Source organism: Antedon bifida, chromosome 9 (assembly GCF_963402885.1).
Source record: "Antedon bifida chromosome 9, ecAntBifi1.1, whole genome shotgun sequence".
In the NCBI taxonomy this organism is placed as follows: Eukaryota; Metazoa; Echinodermata; class Crinoidea; order Comatulida; family Antedonidae; genus Antedon; species Antedon bifida.
In genome coordinates this window covers 14,286,674-14,309,229 of record NC_136234.1, presented here as the reverse complement: position 1 = coordinate 14,309,229, position 22,556 = coordinate 14,286,674, and the positions used below count along the sequence as shown (strand labels likewise).

General features: G+C 35.3%; 3 protein-coding genes across 4 annotated transcripts in view; 1 reads left to right on the top strand and 2 right to left on the bottom strand.

The window, feature by feature from the left end:
• The window catches only part of LOC144851591 (ataxin-3-like), a 195,545-nt gene that overhangs the window by 33,511 nt on the left and 139,478 nt on the right, over window positions 1-22,556 (bottom strand). The window lies entirely within an intron of this gene.
• Window positions 1-22,556, bottom strand: part of LOC144851595 (protein phosphatase 1 regulatory subunit 14C-like) — a 73,289-nt gene that overhangs the window by 16,535 nt on the left and 34,198 nt on the right. The window lies entirely within an intron of this gene.
• Window positions 1,535-21,801, top strand: LOC144851586 (organic solute transporter subunit alpha-like). Of its 2 annotated transcripts, none has more exons than XM_078709115.1 (8): window positions 1,535-1,789; window positions 12,321-12,437; window positions 13,637-13,794; window positions 14,970-15,043; window positions 17,078-17,239; window positions 18,533-18,656; window positions 19,470-19,722; window positions 21,172-21,801. In XM_078709115.1, exons 2-8 carry the CDS (start codon window positions 12,368-12,370, stop codon window positions 21,513-21,515), a joined length of 1,185 nt encoding a protein of 394 aa, XP_078565241.1. In that variant the 5' UTR covers window positions 1,535-1,789; window positions 12,321-12,367; the 3' UTR covers window positions 21,516-21,801. The 2 variants fall into 2 exon arrangements, with proteins under 2 accessions (XP_078565241.1, XP_078565242.1); XM_078709116.1 differs by lacking the exon at window positions 1,535-1,789 and adding an exon at window positions 9,171-9,242.

The window sequence follows — 22,556 nt, the reverse complement described above, 5'->3', positions numbered from 1 at the left end:
ACATTTGAGCTAACTCATTATTAACAGACAATATTTATAAGGATTAAATATCGTTTATATTCTAATTTATTAATGACAATGACTAAATAACAAAACATTTTTAAGTCGGCTGTATAATTATACTTTAAACATGTTCATAGCATTTCTTTAACACTTTCTTTTTACATGAACATAATTATAATTTTCTTATGGTATTATATTTTATACACATTAAATTTAAGTATAAATTGTTAATATACACATATAATTCCTTTTTGAATGTATATTTCTACTTTAATCATGCTTTGATTCTTATGTAACATTATCTTCTACATAAATTCATATAATAATTATTATTATAATAATAATTATTGTATTCTAGAATGGCGCCATCTGTTGATTGTAATGTAGGCCTACTACATAGGAAGCTTCTAAAAATCGCTACCAGGACAGGACCCCTATTTTGTTAGCGCTGTTATCTAGACGCTTCCTTATAAATACAGTACACCACCTCAATATTTTTGTTTGATGTATTTTCGTTTAATGTTACAATGTGAGAGTATTCAGAAAACAATTAACGTGGGGCACATCAAACAGTAGCCTTCAATGTAACATTTTATTCATTATTATATTGTAATAGAATGGAATTTTGAATTTGACTAACTGAGGAATAAAATAATAATAATAATCAAGACGCGCAATGTTGCTTTAAGCTTGGTTTCCACTGACACGCGACGCAAGGATGCAACGCAACGTAAGTGATTCGACCAATCACAAGCGATGGATTATTCGAAATACCGAAGCAAAAGTAGCGTCTTTGTTCAAACAATTGATACGGTAACATTAGTAGACTTATGCGATGTTCTGTAAGGTGTCCGATAGATTTGCCAATTGGTCTTCATTCAGACCACCAAAGATCATTAGTAGATCTATAATGGATGGCTAGCTTAGAGAATCAGTAACGCCGCAAAACAACGCGCGTTTTGACATCGCGGTTTTTGTTTCGTAACTCTAAACGTTTTCCGCGTCGTCATTCAAATATTGCTTTCCACGATTTGTTTCCCTTTTTTCTGCTTAGGGCTCTTGGTTTGTTATTTTTTTGCTTTTAATTCAGCGTGCGTCACTGACACTTAAGATATAAAAACAAATCAGCACACTTATGTAAATTAGTAAACAAAGGAGGGAATTTAAAACAAACAAATAAAGGCCTTCGATATATCTCGGTAGTTATATATCTCGGTATCTTTATTCAAAAACAATGACTTATAAAAATACAAAGGCAGCAGAATTGCTGAATTGACGTATTCACACAAAAAATAGAATCAGAAATTACATAAATAAAATGTTAGTGTTCGTTGTCCAAATATATATATAAAAAAAGGAGAAATTGTATAGATGATGACGATGATTAATTTGATCGGTCATCACTGATTAGCCAACACAACTATCTGCTTCGCCAACTGTGAATGCTAATTACTTTCCGTGGTTCGCTGCATTTCATGAAACGCTGAACTCTATACAGAAAGCCTATAGCGTAAGCTTTATTACAAACGATTTGAAAGGAAATACAATGGACGGGACAAAAATATATTCTACCAATATAAATGAACCGTCACTACTCAGTATACCACAATATGTCGTCGTGGTGACTGTTTTTTAAGGAACATACCAAAGCCGTATCAATATGTTCGAAATATGTCTGTTTAGTATATATCGCTGAGCCTGTAAGCTAAGCCTCTACTACGAGTTGACATAGGAAATTCGGAGCATCTTGGATAACGCTTAATAGACATCATATGTCATAACAAAGGTGAGTTATTGTATTACTGTAGATCTATTTAGAAAATACTAATATTGTGGGCATATGCTTTGTTAATTTCCTTATTTTGGAATAAAATCCATATCGTACCGTATAAAACAACACAATTAGGCCTACATTTCAACTACAAAATACGCATTAAAATTCATCATTTAAAAAAAATCATTTTAGAAATCATTATGATTTATATTTATCACATACACAACAAAGCACAACACATACATTAACACATAGGCCTACTATTCACATCTTTGAAATTGTGTACATGGAGTAAAGAATAAGTCTTATTGGTTTCTATTATGAGGCCAATCAAATTGTCCATATCAAATCGTCCATATCAAATCAAATATCGATTATTACACAAATCAAGATTTCCATTATCGATTATGATATATTAACATGGGTTTTATCCATCTGTTTTAAAGCAAATATGTCCATGTGGCATCATTTGCATAATCTATTTCACTACACCACCTGTGATGGTAATTTGCGAATGCAGCAGGCATGGCAATGGAAGAATCTCAATGCATTTAAACCAGTGTTTCGTTTATCTTTGCTAGGCCCCGTGCTAGGCCTGGTTGTCTATTTTCTACATGGTTCAATAGTCACATTCTCTACTATCATAAATAGTTTATGATGAAGATAAAAACTAGTAGGCCTAACTACAATATAAATCGTTAGAACCATAAATATTTACGATGTTTATTTATAGAATATAGATTTCATCATTGCTGTTGTGTATTTGACAATGAACATAACAGTTCTCATAAAATAGATACGTACGGCATGGAGTTGCGATGCGTATATTTGAGGGCTTTAGTATGCGACTGTGGCTATATATAACTTCGGAATTACCGATGCAAAATTTGCTCCATTTTATGCTACATTTTATTAATTATAATAATTTATATAGCGCCTGCTGTTGTGAAACCTAAGCGCTGAACATTATTATTATCCCAGTCATTTTTTGGGATCAAACACGTATGGATACATACTCCCATAATGCAGCGTGTAATCAGAGCAAAGTTGTGTCTTGATCTAACCGGGTTCCCATTTATACACCTGGGTAGAGAGAGGCAAACGTAAGTAAAGTATCTTACCTAAAAAGGATACAAGCAATGCGGCAAGAGTTGGATTCGAATCTCGATCTCACGATCAGTAGTCGAACGTCCAACACACTGCGCCACACGGCCTTATTTTAATTTAACAATCATTTTAACAAGAAAACAATCATTATAACCTGTTGAACATACCAATGTTCAACATAAGTTGTTGAACTCTTACTTTAAACATCACCCCACCCAATCTCATGTATAAATCACCGTATGGACAGGATTTGACTCTCTTGTGTTTATTAATTTTAGTGTGTGGTTGTGTCAGGTACGATACCTTTGGCATCATCGATTGTTTTCACATTCATTATAACTTTAACTATACCATTCTTTATCACCTGTATAGGTATACGTTTTATTGTGTACTGTGTATTACATGGCTGAATACAATAATATTCGGTCCCGGTATTCGGTTCATTTTAGTCAATATAGGCTACTTGACAATACAACGAAACCCCTGTCCTAGGTGATTATAACGTGACTTTGCATGGTAATCGTTTTCCCTGTACACAGAGGATTACTGTTTTATTTGCAGAAATCAAGGAGAGGACCTGTAATTTTAAGGATAATACGAATTTTGTAAAGCGCATATCCAACATACAGCCAAGAAATGATCTCAAAAAAAGGCTCAGTGTGGTCCTGTGTATCTGCGCGAATGCGACAGAATTGACCAATCACAAACGACGGTTCTTACCACATTAGGAGAGTTCTCGTCCACATACAACCAAGAAATTATTTAAAAAAAGGGTCAGTTTGGTCCTGTGTATCTGCGCGAACGGCGACAGAATTGACCAATCACAAACGACGGTTCTTACCACATTAGGAGAGTTCTCGTCCACAACCAAGAAATTATCTTTAAAAAAAGGCTTAGTGTTGTCCTGTGTATCTGCGCGAATGCAACAGAATTGACCAATCACAAACGACGGTTCTTACCACATTGGGAGTGTTCTCGTTCGTAATTGGCCAAATCTTTCGCGTTTATCGAAGATGCGCATCTAATTCCAAGCTTTAGCAGGAGTCGAACTTGGGAGGTAACCTATCGTTTACATTATCTTTCTTGAGTTATCGGTAATAAGGATGAATGATAGCTTTAACATTGTCAACACATTTGGCTCGCTAGTGATTAATTGACACCCAAATATTTATTATCTGAAATGATAATTTTAGTGTAGGAATGGCATACACAATCGAGACCTCCGTACATTCTACAGGTTTTCCATATTCCTTGTGTCTGTAAACACTATAAAATACTAAACTATCTATTTTGTTGTGTTTGATGGGAATATATATTATTGAGACCAAAGTTTAAATAGATCATGCAATGTTTATATATTCACCCATGATTGAAGCCCGTAAGATATACAGATACCACCCCTATTAAAGAGACACCATTATGGCCCCAAATAAAAGTGTTCTACTACTCGGGGTTGACTGTATGTGTTGTAATTATATCCTCTCGTTGTTTCATGGACAACTGTCCCCTTACATAGGTGTCTCAAAGGAGGCGTTCTTCTAGTGTTAGTCGTGTAACTAAAATTGTGCTCAAACATCGTCTCACTGTATACTATACATAATACACCTCTAATTTGTAAAAACTAAAAACCGTTTATTAAGGGTAGCCTGTTTCACACCGGTCCGCCGTCGGTAAATCAAATCGAACGTCAATGTTTCGTTTACACGACGCTCCATGCGGCTATGCGCTAATCGACATGCACGTAGCAGCCGCGTGAAAACGAAACATTCGATTTGATGCCGGACGAGAACCGTGCCGGAAGAGATGTGAAAGACCGTTAAAACAAAAGCGTGAATTGAAAACGATGCCGATAAGGTTACGGTAATCCGGCATTTTGACCAAGCCCCATCACTGAATCTCTTTAGGCACTATATCCTTCTTCCAGTCCCCGCCCTGATTGGGGTTAATTGGGATCATACCATGTGTTTTTATAGGACGTGAAGTTCGTTTTGCTCATTTTTTTATGTAACATGGTAGCGTGCCCAGATGGGATAACTTACCCTTGACAATTTCACGTTAAACATCTCTCAATAATGAGTTAATCTTTCTTTTTTATCAATCTGTTAACATGTCAGGCAGTGTATATTTTTTCTTTAAAATAGTGACCAGGTTTAATTACGTAAAAGTGTGAGAACGCGAGTCTTCGTTTGTTTGTTCGATTCTGAATACACTGACTTTGACTTTGAGGTTAACTATGTGTAAATGTATCATCAGTTAATTACATTGGTACGATGTATGGCTCAAGGTGGGGTTCGAACGAATCCCCTTTTTCCTGAAGTGCCCTTTACAAATTATAGACCAGCAGTGATAGGGCCTAACTAACTTACTCATAACGAACCCCCTGTATAAAAGGCCTGGCTATCAGTTTAGGTGCCACCAAAGGCTACTAGGACGCAACGCACAGATGTAATTTGACCAATCACGACGCGATGGACATCCAAAATGTCGCTTGGTCAATTACCTGCGCTGCGTTAAGGCCTACTCAGACAGCGTTGTACGTACGACAAGGCCCGACGAAACGTCTTGACTCGTCGGTGCTGTCTGAGTTGAATCCCGACAAGACGAGTCCTCTTGAGATAGCGTCGGGCGTATTTTTTAGGTCGTACGTCGAGAGAACTTTAAGTATGTTTACTGTTCTCTCGACGAGACGACTCGTCGTACGTCGCTATCTGAATTGGCTTTAGTGGGAGCCAAGCTTACGACGACCTGGTTTGTGTCTATATTTATAGTCGTTTTTTCAAAACTGCTGATTCAGAAAGCATACAATAAACTGCCTTATGTCAATCTGTATGTAGGAAAAAGAGGACATTAACTTTCAACAATTTAAAAAAAACCAGTTTGGTTGTTTTCCAGATTTTAATTTAATTTCCAAATTCTTATTTTGGCTGACAGCCATTGAAGATGAGCATAAATAATAAATATATTCTTAGAAAGAAATATATTTTTAGCATAATATAATTCGAGGAGAGTTTTTCTGGCGTTTCTCTGAATCTAGGGCTTATCACACGCGTGGGGACTCAATCTTTGTGGATGAGGACACCGGTGCCTCACGCGGGCTAACAGTCTAACGCGCGGAGGATACTTCAATATTTGGCTATAGAGAACGGTTCCTGACACGGGCTAACACCTTTCCCTTACTAACCCCACAATTTGCTTATAATACAACTTGTCAGATTATCAAAAGGCTCATAAGTTTTGCAGTGTACACATAAACAATGCCGCGTGCTATTCACCAATAATCGTTCGTCATACAAGTTTGAAGGGGGTGTTCAAGATTCTTTACGACCTACCTGTTCGATCGAGTGTACTGCTATTAACTTTGCGCAACATTGTTTGTTTATTATGGAATCCTGGTATAAAAGTGGTCAGAGGTCTACCACCACTATCCATTCCTGTTCAACATCTGAGCTGAAGTGACTCAAAACTTAACGTAAGTTTGCATTTGAAAACTGGCTTTTGTTAATTGTATTTTATTATAATTTTAATTCCCGTGAAGTTTGCTTCATCAGTTTTTATTGTAAAGAGGGTGGTAGGTCAAAAGTATGGCGTACTATTATTAATTATTTTTAGTTAAGTTTTTTGTGAACATCCGTACGTTAGACAGTCACGCTCGAGGTAGTTGGCATTTACATTTATTTTATTATAATTTTAATTCCTATGAAGCTCGCTTCATTAGTTTTTATTGTAAAGAGGGTGGTAGGTCAAAAGTATGGCGTACTATTATAAATTACTTTTTCGTTAATTTTTCTTTGAACGTCCGATAGACAGTCACGAATTCGATGTACGTAGTATAGGCATGTAGACTTAGATACTACAATTTAGATTTATTTTATTATAATTTTAATTCCTATGAAGTTTGGGTGAAACGTATGGCGTACTATAAACTATACAGTTTTTTTTTGTTTATATTTTGTGAACGAAACGTTAGACACGCATATTAATTTCTATATACTGTGTACTTGTTGCCTGAAATCTAATTAATTACAAAATTGTTTAGCCTGTTGAATCAAGTGTATTAAAGTCTTTCGATACAGATAGTTTCTGAACTGTTTTCTCCATTATATTGTAATTCATATGGAGGCATTAGGCCTATTGATCGTTACCCCATCTAAAAAGTAGCCCTGCTATACGTGGCACCACGCGTCTTGGTTTTTAAATGTATGATGCAAGAATTAGACCTACACTTGAACTTCTTCGTGTCTAATCTTTACAACACATAACTAATTTTTTAAAATCTTATACCACAAATCAAGGAGGCTAATCTAATCAGGAAACAATTCTTGTCCTTGGTTTTTTTTTTCTGTCCTTGCTTCAATTTCTATTATCAGTATTCAACTCTTACCTGCATTCGATGTTTTTGTATTTGTTTAAAATCGAATCGTAAGTACATTTAAAGGGCAACGCAACGGTGATGTTGATCGAAGACCTTGTACAGATATCTTTTTATTTATTTATTGTTTTGCCATTTTGTTTTGTACATTCGCCAGGTTCACAAAACGAATATCATTTGTTGAATGTTATATGTGTGTATTTTAGGCATAAGCGTGCTTTGCATTATAACGTTTTTCGGCAAAAAGCTAAACCCACAGACCACGCATATTGATTTTTAATAATCTATTCGGTATTGGTGACGTCACAAAAGCTTATTTGGAAATCTCGAGTTATCTGTATGTTTTGCCTGACTAGCACGCCCTCTTTCGCTCCCTGCATTTTATCTAGTATTCCGCTCATTTTATTATTCATTCTTTATCTTTATAATCACTGAATTGTTCGGTTTTCTTCACCTACTGAACTTCAATATTATTCTACTGAAAGTGTCTTGTCTGATAACTCGTATAATCCACGTCTGTTACAGTTATTTATTCAATGACGTTACGTGTTGTTATGTTGAGCAATAGCATATAATAACACTGTTTAGATTTATGTAATAGATATACCATTAAAGGGACAGTGCCGCAAAATAACTATGAGAAAGAAACTCAAAATTTTTAGGCTTGTATATTTATAGCCCTACATCTTTAAAGGCATACATCTAAATAGACCGGTGATATTGGCCTATTACAGTAGAAATAATAATATAATTATTTGTACTGTACTAACAGAACAGAATAACAAGGGAATATATATTTGGATGAAGTGTAAAATCATTGTATTGATCATTTGAGAATGAAATGAATAAAATAGTGGTTAACGCCACAAAAGAGAAAAAAAAATAATATAATTATTTTTAAACGGTTAAATATTGATTTGTGTACGAATGGCTTCTCCTGTCTATAGGTTCTAAGACCACTTCGACCACTTGATGGTAAAATTATAAAATGTTGGCACACATGGCGTTTCATACGTATAATCATACAATCAAAACGCCGACTGGAATACTAGCAACATACTGTAACAAGACATTGATAACTAGAGGCAAGTCTAACTGCCTAGCCTTCTCCGAAAATGTTAATATCAAATAGGCCTCAAAAGTTATTATTTTATATTATGTAGATACTTCTGTCAACACATTCCAATCTACAGTAGTCCATGTCATTCGATAAGTTGAAACGTCCCGTTTCTAATTTCCTTTCATTTATCGATTATTGTGTGTAAAAGGGCAGCATGTTCAGTGTACTTACATCATTATAACTATGGCATACTTATTATAAACCACATACCGATAACACGCGCATTTATACTCGCCATGTAGGATATAAGTCAAAAGTCGTATAATGCTCAAAGACAGTCCATTTCAAAATCGTGTTTCACCTTTGTTTGCCTACTTTTTTTGGCGGGTATTTTTTGACGAAATAGGCTATAACGGGGGTAACCGTATAACGGGTACATCCAGTATAATGAAGGGCACTTCATTGCATAGTCATTGTATACCTATTTACTTACAATCATGAAATCATGATCGCACAAAATTCGCCTTCACGTATTTTTGTTAACCATTGTACTCTCAACAACTCAATAGCTATTGGAAACAAAAATTAAAATGCGGCATCCTGTTTCTCAGTACTAAATAAATATATTTATACAAAAAAAATATGCCCATTATACGTGCATCATGTAGTCTGTGCAAACACATAGCATGTATACTATCAGCCGCCGAACAAGCAATTAAACTTTCATTTGGTATACCATATAATATGCCCAGAGTAAACATTCATTCTTTTTGATACATTTACGATGTCATTAAATTGGGGATATAAAGATACCACGATCAAGCGCACTAGTCACTATGTTAGCTGAGCTAAAATAATTGGACCGCTATCTTTCATAAAGCATAATTCCGCCGTTACACCTTCAAATTGAATTGTATGTGTTGAAATAGGTAGGCCTAATAGTCATTTTATATACTCAGTTATAATACATATATAAATATTTTAATTACTTTATAATGTAATTACCGTACCAGATTATAAAGAAATATGAGGTATAATTGGTTTATAATCTTTATTTGATGATAATTAGTGGACGTTATTTGTTATATACACACAGATTAGCCTGTTCAAGAATCAAGGCAATGGTGGCGGAAAGTTCCAATCTTTTTCAACGCTTACGTTAAAAAAACAGACCATTTGAAATCGTTACTCCTGCCTTTCTCCATTTTGATTTTGATCAATGAACCATGGAGGTATAAAAATGTGTATACCTCCATGAATGAACGACACACACATGCCATTCCAACATCCAATAGTGGGAGGGTGGTGGTGATTTCAATGTACTATACTATATATGTATGTATGTACTATATTTTATTATTGCAGCTAAAAAATGCTTGTAGGCCTACACATACAGAGGTATCGGTACAGCTCGTGAACGTTTTATTCCTAGAATAATAACTCCCTTTTCTAAGCCTATTTTCTTTACTCCGATCCATATCGAAAAGCCTTTAAATTCCTATTGTTTATTGTGAAAGTGTGTGAAAGTTAAGCGTTGTGTATCTAGTCATCAGAAGTTTTAGAAGATATGTCACGATATCCATCAAACTTTATGTGACAAAAAACTGTAATGTGCCCATATATGGACACGATGATGTCACATCACTACCATATTTGGCCACATCACTACCACTACTTTTTTTTGTCAAACTAGTTTGATAGTGTAGACACAGCCTATTTTCTTTACTCCGATACATATCGAAAACCCTTTAAATTCCTATTGTTTATTGTAAAAGTGTGTGAAAGTTAAGCGTTGTGTATCTAGTCATCAGCAGTTTTGGAAGATACGTCACGATATTCTAAAGCTCTGTGTCTACACTATCAAACTTTATGTGACAAAAAACTGTGATGTACCCATATATGGACACGATGATGTCACATCACTACCATATTTGGGAACATTACACTTTTTTTTGTAAAACTAGTTTGATAGTGTAGACACAGCCTATTTTCTTTACTCCGATCCATTTTGAAGACCGTTTAAATTCCTTTGTTTATTAAAAAGTATGTGAAAGTTAAGCGTTGTGTATCTAGTCATCAGCAGTTTTGAAAGATACGTCACGAATTCTCATTCAAGATCGCAGTATAGGTTTTTACGTGTTGTTGCAAGGATGAGCGAATTTGATGTGACATTAAATCGTCCGTAGAGAATAAGCTTATTCCCTAATGTAACAAGACGCGTGACTGTAACATTTGTTTTAACAAGTGTCAGAGTAGTAGACCGTTTATCTTGATGATTGATTGTGGCATGTCACTAACATTGTACTGAAGTTCATTAGAAATTTCCCGCATTTTCTTTATCACGATTAACTTACCTTATATCAACTTAAGTGTAACTGTTCGAATAATCCATCGCTTGTGATGGTCAAATCACAATTACGTTACGTTACGTCCTTGCGTTGCGTCGGTAGTGGGAACCAAGCTTTTGGGAGTGCCGTAAGCGTAAGCGTCGTGAGCTACAACCCTATGTCAGATTTGAATCCTGAACCTTGGGATTGTATAACTGTCTTAATCCAGTTGCATGGATGGGGGAATCATAGATGAATAGATAAAACCATACAGTGTTCTGTTGTCGACTTTTTTTAACCCAAAAGGTTGAAATAATAAGTAAATAAAATGTAGATGTTTTTAAATTTTTCATCAATCTGAATTCACCACATTCAAAGCTTACTTGCTATTTCGTTCGTAGCTTTAAAATAATTTATGTAGTTTCGTGAATCTTCGCCTTGTTTCACGTCATTCCGTGATTATAAAATTGCCCGTAAAAACGTTACCACATACAAATTGCATGCGGAATGTTGTCAATTAAGAAATGTGTGTGATTAGGCCTATAATTAATCATGTTTGCAAGAAAGTGCTTTCATTACGAGGATGTATTCACGAGGCTTCTTCCTTAACTGTACTATTAATAGAACTGTAAATGTGTTATTGTAATCATTCTTCCATAACCTTAATTGTATCTTTTTTTTATGTATCGTATAGGCCTATATATTATAAGCAGAATTATTTTCGGCACCGAAGTGTTGATACAAAATTGGCGCGTGCGTTAAAACCACCATCTTTTGAACGCGCGTTAGATGTTGTACAGTATTATATTCGTGATAATATCAGACGATGTGAACATGCACCGCTCATTGGTGGGAGCTCTCGATTTGTTGGAACATTAGGCCTGCACATTATTTGGATCCTCCAATAGTGTTTCGTAGAATCGAGGGCGAAGGACTTCCCAAATGTCCTCGTATGCCAACTCATACCAAGGCTTTAGGCCGTCGCAAATGTCCTCGTATGCCAACTCATTACCAAGGCTAGGCCTTCGCAAATCGAATGAAATAACGAACGCGATGCGCAAAAAAAGACACAATACACACATCAACTGTTTGCTCAACACAAAACAATTTATATATTACCTAATTAACATTCTTTATCAACGTGCTGATGGATCTAGAGTTGTTACAATACAAAGGTCAATTAATGCATTAATTTATGATATGATAGACGTACGGGGATGAGTTTTCTGGTTGTATGGTAATTATAAACGGCTATCATGTTTACATACAATCAATCGGTATTGTTCTAAGTACAGTACTTAACACCATATGTTTAATATTGGGTTATTTCTGTGTACTCTTTTCGTGTCCGCAATTGACTGGCTGACACCATTACACACTTCCACTGCATGTAGGACGGATGAACATATTAGATCTACTGATGAAAACTTTGACTGCAAGACGTTTTCCTATCAAAGACGTACCCGTAACATCCCTGTGAGTGGTGGTTGTTGCTTCGCATAGAAAACAGCTCGTTAAACATGTATTTACCATAATGCATCCAGTGCTGTAATGTCAGTAAACACCAGCAGTTAGTCTGAATTTATGAGACTCGAGCTCTAATTACCTGCAAATGAGAATGAGCGAGTGTACTTGTATCAAGGAAAACTATTACGAAATGTAAATAACTTTTTTCCTCAGAATAAGGGACCTCATTTGCACGTTAGGCTGCAGTTACTTCTTCCAACATGGAATTCGAAGAGGTCTTTAATTGCTCGTTGCAGTTTGAAGATCCAACAACATCACAGCTTATCGAGGGTAAATATAGGCCTATCTTATTTTTACTTATCTTCTTTTCATTATAGTTTCAATGTTGTGGCTTTGAGATTTAGATCAGCAGAGTTACTATGTAATGAAGACATAAATAGATCAAACACAAAAGGAAGTTCAGCCCTGTTTAAAGGAGAGCAATAATCTTCCGGTACCTACAGTAGCGGGATTGAATTACTTGGTTAATAAATATTAATAATTACTCATTTTCCTCCTATACTTAGATTGTATTTAATTTTAAAATACTCGTAGCAACTGAATATTATGGACCATATCCTGCAGTATAAGCCCAAATTTACTACGACCGAGTTCACCTTTGTCAAACAATTGATTGTAGTAACGGGCCGCGATTTTTGATGGCATAGGTATGGCAAGCCAAGTTCGTGGATTGAGGACTTTTGGCGGACTTGGCTTGCCATACATAGGCCCAGAGCATAGGCTCCAGTTCTTCGATAGTTGATTGATACTATTTTTTAAAATAACGGTCTCTACTATAATCCATCCAGTGTACCACCCATCGATTTAACTTCTTGAAGAAATTTGTATTGACTCGTCCTATAGACAGTGTAAATTTTCTGATTTTTCTGTTGACATTTCCTATTGTTGGCTCTATTTAGTAATGCATGGCTTGTAAATAGACTAAAATACCACGATCGTTAAGAGAAACTTGTGGACATATACTTATTTGTTTATATATTCTCTGTGTAAAATATATCTGGAAACTCGTCGTGTTTGGAGCCCTTAATTTGTGTATCCTAATTATTTCCGCGTCCTATTTATTGTCCACGTTGACCGCAACAATTTCAAGTCAATGGTTTTTCGAGATTAGAATTATCTATTAAAATCATCTAACCGATTCTAGGTACTGTATCTAAATGTTTCAAATATCATAGGCAAGTTCCATGATACAATATCACATGTGTTCCATAGACGCCTGTATCATAGATAGACAACTTTAGATGATACAGGTAGGCCTATGGTATACACATCAGATCTGTATTAAGGAATTTGCCTTTGACTGCAGACAAATATTGCCCTAATGTTCCTTAATACAGACCCGAGTCATGGTCTCTCGAAGCCACCTTTTGATTATGTAAAGTAACATACATTTAGTGTATAGGATGCAGATAAGTCATGAATTATTATAACTACATTATTTAGTTTAACTGTTTCTACTTCTTTCACAGCAATTGACGGAAATTATGCCGCGACAATAACCTTGGTAGTAGCAACTATTTTGTCTATTATAACTTTCGTAGTTTTCATGGAAGGAGAGGTTTTCGTTTGCAGAAAAATAGCCAGTCGTCGGAAAGTCCAGTTGTCTTTCATAATGGGCATCTATCCAGTGAGTTGTACATTTATACTTCTAAAGCTCTGTCTACACTATCAAACTTTATGTGACAAAACATTTGGTTAGAATATCAGACTTTATGTGACAACAAAATTTGATGTGCCAAAATATGGTAGTGATATGCCAACATATGGTAGTGATATGACATCATCATGTCCATATATGGGCACATCACATTTTTGTTATAACAATTTTGATAGTGTAGACAGAGCTTTAACTTTATAATTATACTGATGAATAAGTAAAGGTGCAAAGGGACACAAGACGCGTATAAAGAAAAATTGGTATCAGTTTGCCGTTGTTTCACGCGAGCTTCAAAATGTCTCTTTCGCCCCTCGTCTTCCTACGTGAATATAAGGGTTAGGGTTAGTTTTAATGAGGTAACTGCTTTAATTCTGCCGCCAACTATAGCTTATTTATATGTGTATCCTGGCACATCCATAAGTCACATAATGTCAGCTGAGTTTTACACCAAACTTTAAAGATGTATTGTCCCCCAAAAACATGAAAAAATAAAGATTAATAAAATCAGATTTTGAATAGGCAATTTCACGGTTTTAATCAAGTTATTCACTTCTGTAGAAAAAAAATCATCAAAAATAATTATTTCACTTATAAAAAGACAAAAGAAATGGTTAATTTCAACCAAAAACCATTGTCTTTCAGACAATTTAGGTATATTTTGCTTTAAATTACATTTTTTTGGTGGAAAATGTTTTTTTTTTTGGTTCAAGTTTTTGGTCATAGTGAATAACTATTAGTGATATTAAAATGGCATATTCAACAACAAAAAATTTAAAAAATTATTTTTTAGGGGGACAATATATCTTTAAATAATTCCTATGATAGCATGTGACAAACATGAACGCTGTATCAAAATACGGAGCAATATTGTAATACAATTAAGTTATCAATTAGGATATAAGAAGATATGAGAATGGTACGTGATGTTGTTGATGAATTACATTGGCTGACATGATGATAGAACAACAACCGCAAACTGATACCGTATTAGATTTTTATCAGCATATTTTATCTGAATAACTGTCCAATATTATAAACACGTATACTTGCTAGAAGCAAAACGAGAATAAATTGTGTAATGCTGAGCCTTATAATTATTGTTACGAAGATAGTATTACAACTTAAACGTGTCTCTTTCTCTATAGGTATTCTCAACAACATCTTTGATTTCTCTCTACGTACCTCGGGCATCTTTGGTAGCAAGATTCTCTGCTCAAGTGTAAGAACCATAATTGTTTTTATTCTATAGATATTTTACAATTCCATTGATCTTATTGTCAGTTTCGTTAAAGGTATATTGTCCCCCAAAAACCGGAAAATAAAGATTAATAAAATCAGAATTTGAATATATTATTTTGTAGTTTTAATCACTTCTGTAGAAAAAAAACCGGAAAATGATGTTTTCACTTATAAAATGACAAAATAAATGGTTAAATTCAATTAAAAACCCATTGGCTGACAGCCAATTTGACCATTTTTTGCTTTAAATTACAGTTTTTTGTCATTACCATATACAGAGTGAAAGTATGTTTAAAACATAACCTTAAAGACTTTCTTTTGCTACTTTTTACACGGAGCCACTATACAGTACTAATTAAGTAAATAAAATGAAATGTTTAGTTCGATCTTATGCATCGAAAGTTAATGGCTTCTCTCTACTAACTGTTGCAACATGATCAATTGAAAACCAACCATATATGGATCAGTGAAAGTGTTTAAAACATAACCTTAAAGACTTTCTTTTGAAACGGAGCCACTATAGTACTAATTAAGTAAATAAAATGAAATGTTTCGATTAACGCAAATTTTCGTTAATATCATCAATCAAGACCAATTTCCTTTACACATTTTACTTAGGCCTGTTTCCCGAATAGCCTTACTATAGTACATGTAACCCACGTACTCAGACCACTCCGAGTCCTCAGAAGTCCTATTTTTATATAATTTACTTAAAACCACCCATGTTTTCAATCCCTAATAGTATTATGTCGCGGCTATTGAGTCTAATGTGTGTAATGTGTTTCTGAGCGTACAGATAATGTCTTTTCGACTCGACAGCATTTGAACGCGTGTTTTCCAAGTCTGCGGCCCTTCACTTTCGAATTGAGAAACTTGTTTCACAGGGACCTAAATAGTAATAAATCATTTAGTTTGTACAACCATTAAAAATACATTAAGTCTAATTGTATATTTTATGACCTGTCAATATTGAAATCTTGAAACAAAATTATTCCGACTGTGAACCACATGAGATTTCGCTTATAATTCAGTTATTTATTTAGTGCTTTTGAATACTATATTTTGTGATGCAATAAATAAACAGTGGGTCATTACAGGTCAATCCTTTCGGTGTGAAATCAATTCCCAAATACACCGAGGTTTTAAATAATTTAAACGCGAACCGTGATTATATTAAATTTTCAAATGCCGTATATTAAAAATAGACTGGACAACGCTATTCTAGAAACATCCAAAGTAATTATATGTTGTTCTTGTATTTTACATTCGTAAATGAACGTTACGTGTGAACGTGTGGGTAGCCTATATTCCGGACACATTGCCAAGCACTGTACAGTCGGATTTATTATTTTTTTGGTTATATCTGAACTCTGTATACATTGAACTTCCAATAAGGAACCTGATTTGTCACCATACTGTACAATGTTGTAACATGTTGTAGGTCGATACTGAACGTGTAATTAGTGTCAGCTACCAAAGTAATTAGCAACGTAATTGATATCGACTAATTTATTGATATTATCGTCCAAGATCAGACAAGACATTAATTGCTTACTGCAGAAAGGTTAGGCCTATCGCGCAACAAAAAAAGGCGGTTTTCATATGTCGAAGTGCTGAACTTAACTTAACTTAATGTGCTACATGTTGGTTTGAAATCGTAGTAATAACAAATTTGGGGGTGGGGGAGACTTCAATCGTCGGCAGTATCTATAAATTGCAATGTATTAATCCCAAAACGAAAACTCAAAGATGTTCGACCGCATAATGGCGTATGGATATGAGCGCTCATTGGCTAAACCCAGGTTCCCTAGAGTTTACAGGGACCCATGAGCAGGGCCATGAGGAAACAGGCATTAAAGTTATGTCGAAAAGGGCCGAAAACGCCTGAGGCTTCCATGCCTCTGCGTTACGCCGACCGAAGAGCACCCTCACCTCTCCCTTCTCCCGTAGGCCTATACTCTTTTAGCATACTATATATTTGTATATAACACTTATTTTTGTTTGCAAACTTCAGGTATCTTTCAGTGAGTTTGCTACAATTCGTGATGTTAATTACCGGTTATTTCAAAACGAGAGACAACATGAGGCGTCTACTTAAAGGCAGTATTCTACCCCTTGGCAGTCCACCTTTACTTATCTTCGCATCATGCTGTCTACCCAAGATTCCTATTACAGAGTAGGTTTAATTTGTTTACTATTAGTTGTATTGGACGATACTGCCAACTTGGGGTTGTGCAGTTCAAAGGTCGTCTGGGGTTTATTCTGTAGGCCTACCATTAATGCTGAGTTTCATTTTGATTTTCACTCTTTCCATACCACCATATTGAAATTTGCATTCGAACGTCGTCGGTTTCTCCCGTTACCATTAATTGCCTTTTCACCTTTTCCAAAAGTACTGATTGCGAGAAAAACTTGTTCATTTATGCTTGGTTCCCACTAGAGACGCAACACAACGACGTAACGCAACGTAAGGGATTTGACCAATCACAAGCGATAGATTTATTCGACTGTCGCTTGTCATTGGTAAAGCGTGGTTCCAACTAGCGACGCAACACAAGGGCGTAACGCAACGCAAGTGAATTGACCAATCACAAGCGATGGCTTATTCGCTTGTGATTGCTAACTGTCTATAACTTCGCTTGTCATTGGTTAAAACGCTTGCGTTACGTTTACGTCCTTGCGTTACGTTCTAGTGGGAACCAAGCTTAAACTCGTTTGCGTTGCGTCTACGTCCTTGCGTTGCGTCCCAGTGGGAACCAAGCTTAAGAAACGAAATTCAGATCGAAAAATCAGCAGGTTCAGTTACATTTTATTATCGAACATCCATCCATCATTTAAGATAGAGATAGCATTCATATGGAAAAGACAGCAGAGATTTTAAAAGTTTCTATTACAATAACTACTGGTACTATTAATTTTCCTATATATATCACGTTCAGTTTGTTGGCTATCTATCGTCAATGTATAATTGTATTTCAACTTACACCCAGAATACTAAAACTAAATTATGATTACTCATTGGGTTTAATGCTTGATTCACAAAGGCATCTAGGTGTTGTGACGAACCAACCTTAGTACCGCTATCCTGCCATTTCTTCTTTTATGTACCCTACTACACTACCTTTAACAAACACTTAGGCCTAAATGAATTCTAAGAAAGAGATACAATTTTTAGGACACGTGACTGGAGAGTTTCCACAAAGAGAAGAATAGCTTCGACGGTGTTTAATTATAAGCGTCCCATGCATCTATCAGTAAAACCACGAATACTTTCTAAGGAAAACTCGTTACTAGCTCTCGTCCGTCACAAGCTTTGTGGGCAAGTATTGTTTCAAAAGCCCGAGCACTGAATCAGTTTTGACCCAGTTCCTCAATTTGGTAAACAGGTCACAACAGTTATATAAAGTATATTTCTATACATGGATTTTATCGTACTAATTTATCAAAACTACATTAACTTGTTTTACAGGGGTAATTTGTTACAAATAGTCCGTATAATAAAAGCAGCAGTTTTACAAGTTGCCGTTCTCAAACCGATTCTGTGGTTTGTTGCTACAGTGCTCTGGACGAATGGATCGTATAAACCTGGAAAGGTAATCACTCATTAGCATGCATTTGCATATATTTGCATATATTTGAATAGATTAGCATAAATAATGTATATACCTCCTTCCCGGACAATTCCACACCTTCCTACATATATGGTGTCGTAACTGCCATGAACATTTTCTTCTCTTCTGTGTTTTACTACCATTTTTTCAGTAGACCTTATTAAGACCTTTTTTATTATAGCGCGTTCCATACCATATTGGAATGCTTGTGCACGCGTGACATAATATAAACATATGCGTAGCTTGCCATCATAAAAATGTGTTTGTGAAGATTTAACATTCTTAAAACTATATAGGCCTAGAATTCTTAAAACAGTTCGTAGAACTCATGAAATAAAACCACAGAGTAATTCATTGTATTTTATGGTGACAACAGCTTGTGGGGTATACAAATTAACTTGTAAAACATACTTAATTTGACCATGTTCCGCGCCTCTTTAACCATAAAGTATTTGCACTGTCCAATATTGCATTGTATTTTATCACACACAAAAATGTTCAATGTAATCGATCGATTGATTAAAGTTCATTTCAATTATTATTTCAATTATTATTTCGTTAATATAATTGCCCACTTTACCAAACTAAATTAACCATTGTTAATGTTAGTGGTTTGGCATTTGGCTTGTTCATTATACGACTGTTTGGAAGACAGGAATAAATGCCAAATGCCGTAAAACACGCGTTAAATCAATTTCTCCTATTTGTCGTAAGTCATAAACTCAAGTGTCTTTAGTAGTGAATTTAATTAAATGAACATTAATTAACACGTGGTCTTGGTTTATCTCTCAACAGATAGGATTGCACGAGCCTTTCATCTTCTTCCAAATAGCGTCTTTATTATCAACTCTGATTGCGTTGAATGGAATCATTATTTTATTTAGACTATGCAAGGAGCCGCTGAAGAATTTTAAGATTACGCCAAAGTTCTTCACTGTCCAGTTGGCTCTTGTGCTGACCACCACTCAAAGTATACTAATAGCGATATTAATATCAGCTAATGTTATAACATGTCGATACCCGTTTTCAGCAAGAATGCGAGGAAGTTGTACGTAAAGTATTTATGTTTATTCTTACGTAATGTTCACTGCTTATATATATACCATAATCATGAATTTCTTTTATAGTAGGCCTAGTATTATGACATCTTAATAATTTTCAACAAGTTCAATTTCCCGTATTTATTCAAACTCCCCGTATTGAATAAACGACTCCTCCCGCCCCTCCTATAGAATCCCCTCGGGGCGTTTTTTTTTATTTCCTCGAATAAACGCCCCGCCACATGCATAACACACAATATTCCATTACAACACATTTCTATTTGTAGTAGAATTCATTGATTGACATGATCTACACTACAGTTTTTACCAAGAATTTTCATACGCTTTTTAAAGTATTTCATCACTTCTTGATATTAATTATTTTTTTCTTATCTAGGGGGTATTTATTTGATTATACATGTTGCCATATTAAATGAAAAAAAATAAACGCCTCCACCGAATAAACGCCTCCCTCGGATAAACGCCTCCCTCCCCCTCGAATAAACGCCTCCCTCCCCCTCGAATAAACGCCTCCCTCCCCCTCGAATAACGCCTCCCTCGAATAAACGCCTCCCTCGAATAAACGCCTCCCTCGAATAAACGCCTCCCTCGAATAAACGCCTCCCTCAATACAAACGCCCCCTAAAAACCCTCCTGAACAATAAACGCCCGGGCATTTATTCGAATAAATACGGCAATGATATTAGGTTTGTGTAAAGACATAATGACAAATTATTACGTATACTAAATGAGATGTTTGGGGGAAATCCTTTTCGACACATGGAAGAATTAAATGAAATGGAACTTGAAATTAATTGATAGAAGATAGTAATTATGATAAGATAAATATTAGTTTATTACAACAAATACGGATGTTGCCATGTTGAATTTGAAATTCACAGACGATTCCACTCGACAGGTTCTCATTGATTTTGACACAATTTTTGAGTAATTTTTTATTATGTTTCTTATTAGCTTTAGACCGCATTTTTGTTTACACATTCTCAACTGGGTTTGTCTAGATGCTAATCAATGATCATCGTTAACAAACATAGACTTTTCGCTTATTAAATCAATATTTCCGGTCCCAATGACGTCATTTTGTAGATGGGGTTATCGTGTCTGTAAATGTACAGTACTGCTTTAATTTCATTGATTTATCCCGCCGCTCCTTTGGGCAGTTATATTCAAGAGAACGGAAGCATTCGGAAACAGTTACCATGCGGTAGCTTAAGTTTACTACGGCTGGAAAAAAAAATTGGTATTTGGAAACTCGGACTGGGCATGCGCACGCCCCAAAGCACGTCTTGGAAAAGAGAGTCTATGAAAACATTAATTTGCTGATCAAAAATTGAGATGCATGTAGACGGCGGTAGTTATCGTGATACGAGCAGCGTTTTTTTGTAATATTTTTTTATAGATGTAAATTAACATTATTTTTTGTGGTTCGTTCTCAGATATCGATAACCTGCTTACGGTAGTGGAAATGTTCTTTTTTAACATCATGGCTACGATATGGTATCGGCGCTTAGAGGGAAATATTGACCCGGAAGATCAATTACGCAGACGATACTACGCACAGCTCTCTTCAACGTACAAAGTGGATCCCGCCATACAGATCGCTATGGGAGACGAAACGGACGTAATGACATCCTTGACCACTAGCGAAACATCCTCTAGAACTCTGGACAATAATTCCAACGAGGGTAAAATTGTATTGAATGGCGTAGAACTGAACGGAAAGGGCACTAATGGTTATCACCAGACAAAAGATCTTGAAAATGGATCAACAGAGATTTGAACATTATGGTGACGTCACATAGATGTTACGCCCAGAATCTTGAAAGCTATAAGAGAATCACTGTGATTGGTTGATAAACGGAACCGAATCCTCACTTTTTTTTATACTATGCCCTATATGTGTTCAAGTTTTTTTAATATATTTTGTATGCGTTTTTATGATCCATTTATTATTTATATATAATCGAACACGAAGCGCTTAAGTTTTGTATTGTATTTATATTTTGTATATACACTTGTTGAAGGTACGGTTTAATTGAATTAAAATGAATACATTTATGACATTTCATCGTATACTTTCAGCGAGAATTTAGTTCGTCTAAATCTTGGTCTCCGAAATTGGGACTCCTGAAACACCAAACCCAGAATACATTTAAACGCTATGCTGTCCAATTGATTTTATAGTTCAATCGTAACGTGTAGCCCTACCTAGCCTACGCAAATTATAATGTTTATTTAATTACAAAACATTCCATTCCCGGACAGTTATTGATATTGAATACCGTAATTATTTACCCAAGTACGGTACCGGTGGTATTTGTTTAAGCATAAGAATGTTTGTATTAAATTTAAGAACTTCTGCAGTGTTTGATCATATAACTTGAGTGTAAAATGAAGGATATAGGCGGCGCCACATGGGCTTCATAATATCTCCCGGCCGACATTAATGTTATACAGTATCATATTGTCATCATCGGTTTGTATTTTTATTATGTTTACAGTAGAGGGCGATATACCCAAGTGGCTTAAGTAAAATTATCATTACTAATCCTGAGATCATGTACGGTAAAAAAAAAATGTTTTTCTTAAAAGAAAATGTGCCCGCTTTGAAAACTTTGGTCCCTTTAGAGAAAGTTACCAGGGAAGCAATTTTCACTCTTCCCTGAAGAAACCAACTTTTGTTTTCGTTTCATGTCATTGCATAATGTTTAAATACCAGTATTAATGGGACAGGTCGAAGAATAACTTATGTTATGAAATTTACAATATTAGTATTTAATGTTATTATTATGTTGTCGGCGTTCGTCGCTGTTAAATCCGT

Bases quoted from the DNA above. Each gene is read 5' to 3' on its own strand.
- LOC144851586 (XM_078709115.1), top strand. From the start codon at position 12,368: ATGGAATTCGAAGAGGTCTTTAATTGCTCGTTGCAGTTTGAAGATCCA. The intron at 13,795-14,969 runs GTGAGTTGTACA...CTTTCTCTATAG, and splicing joins TCATAATGGGCATCTATCCA to GTATTCTCAACAACATCTTT. The intron at 18,657-19,469 runs GTAATCACTCAT...ATCTCTCAACAG, and splicing joins GATCGTATAAACCTGGAAAG to ATAGGATTGCACGAGCCTTT.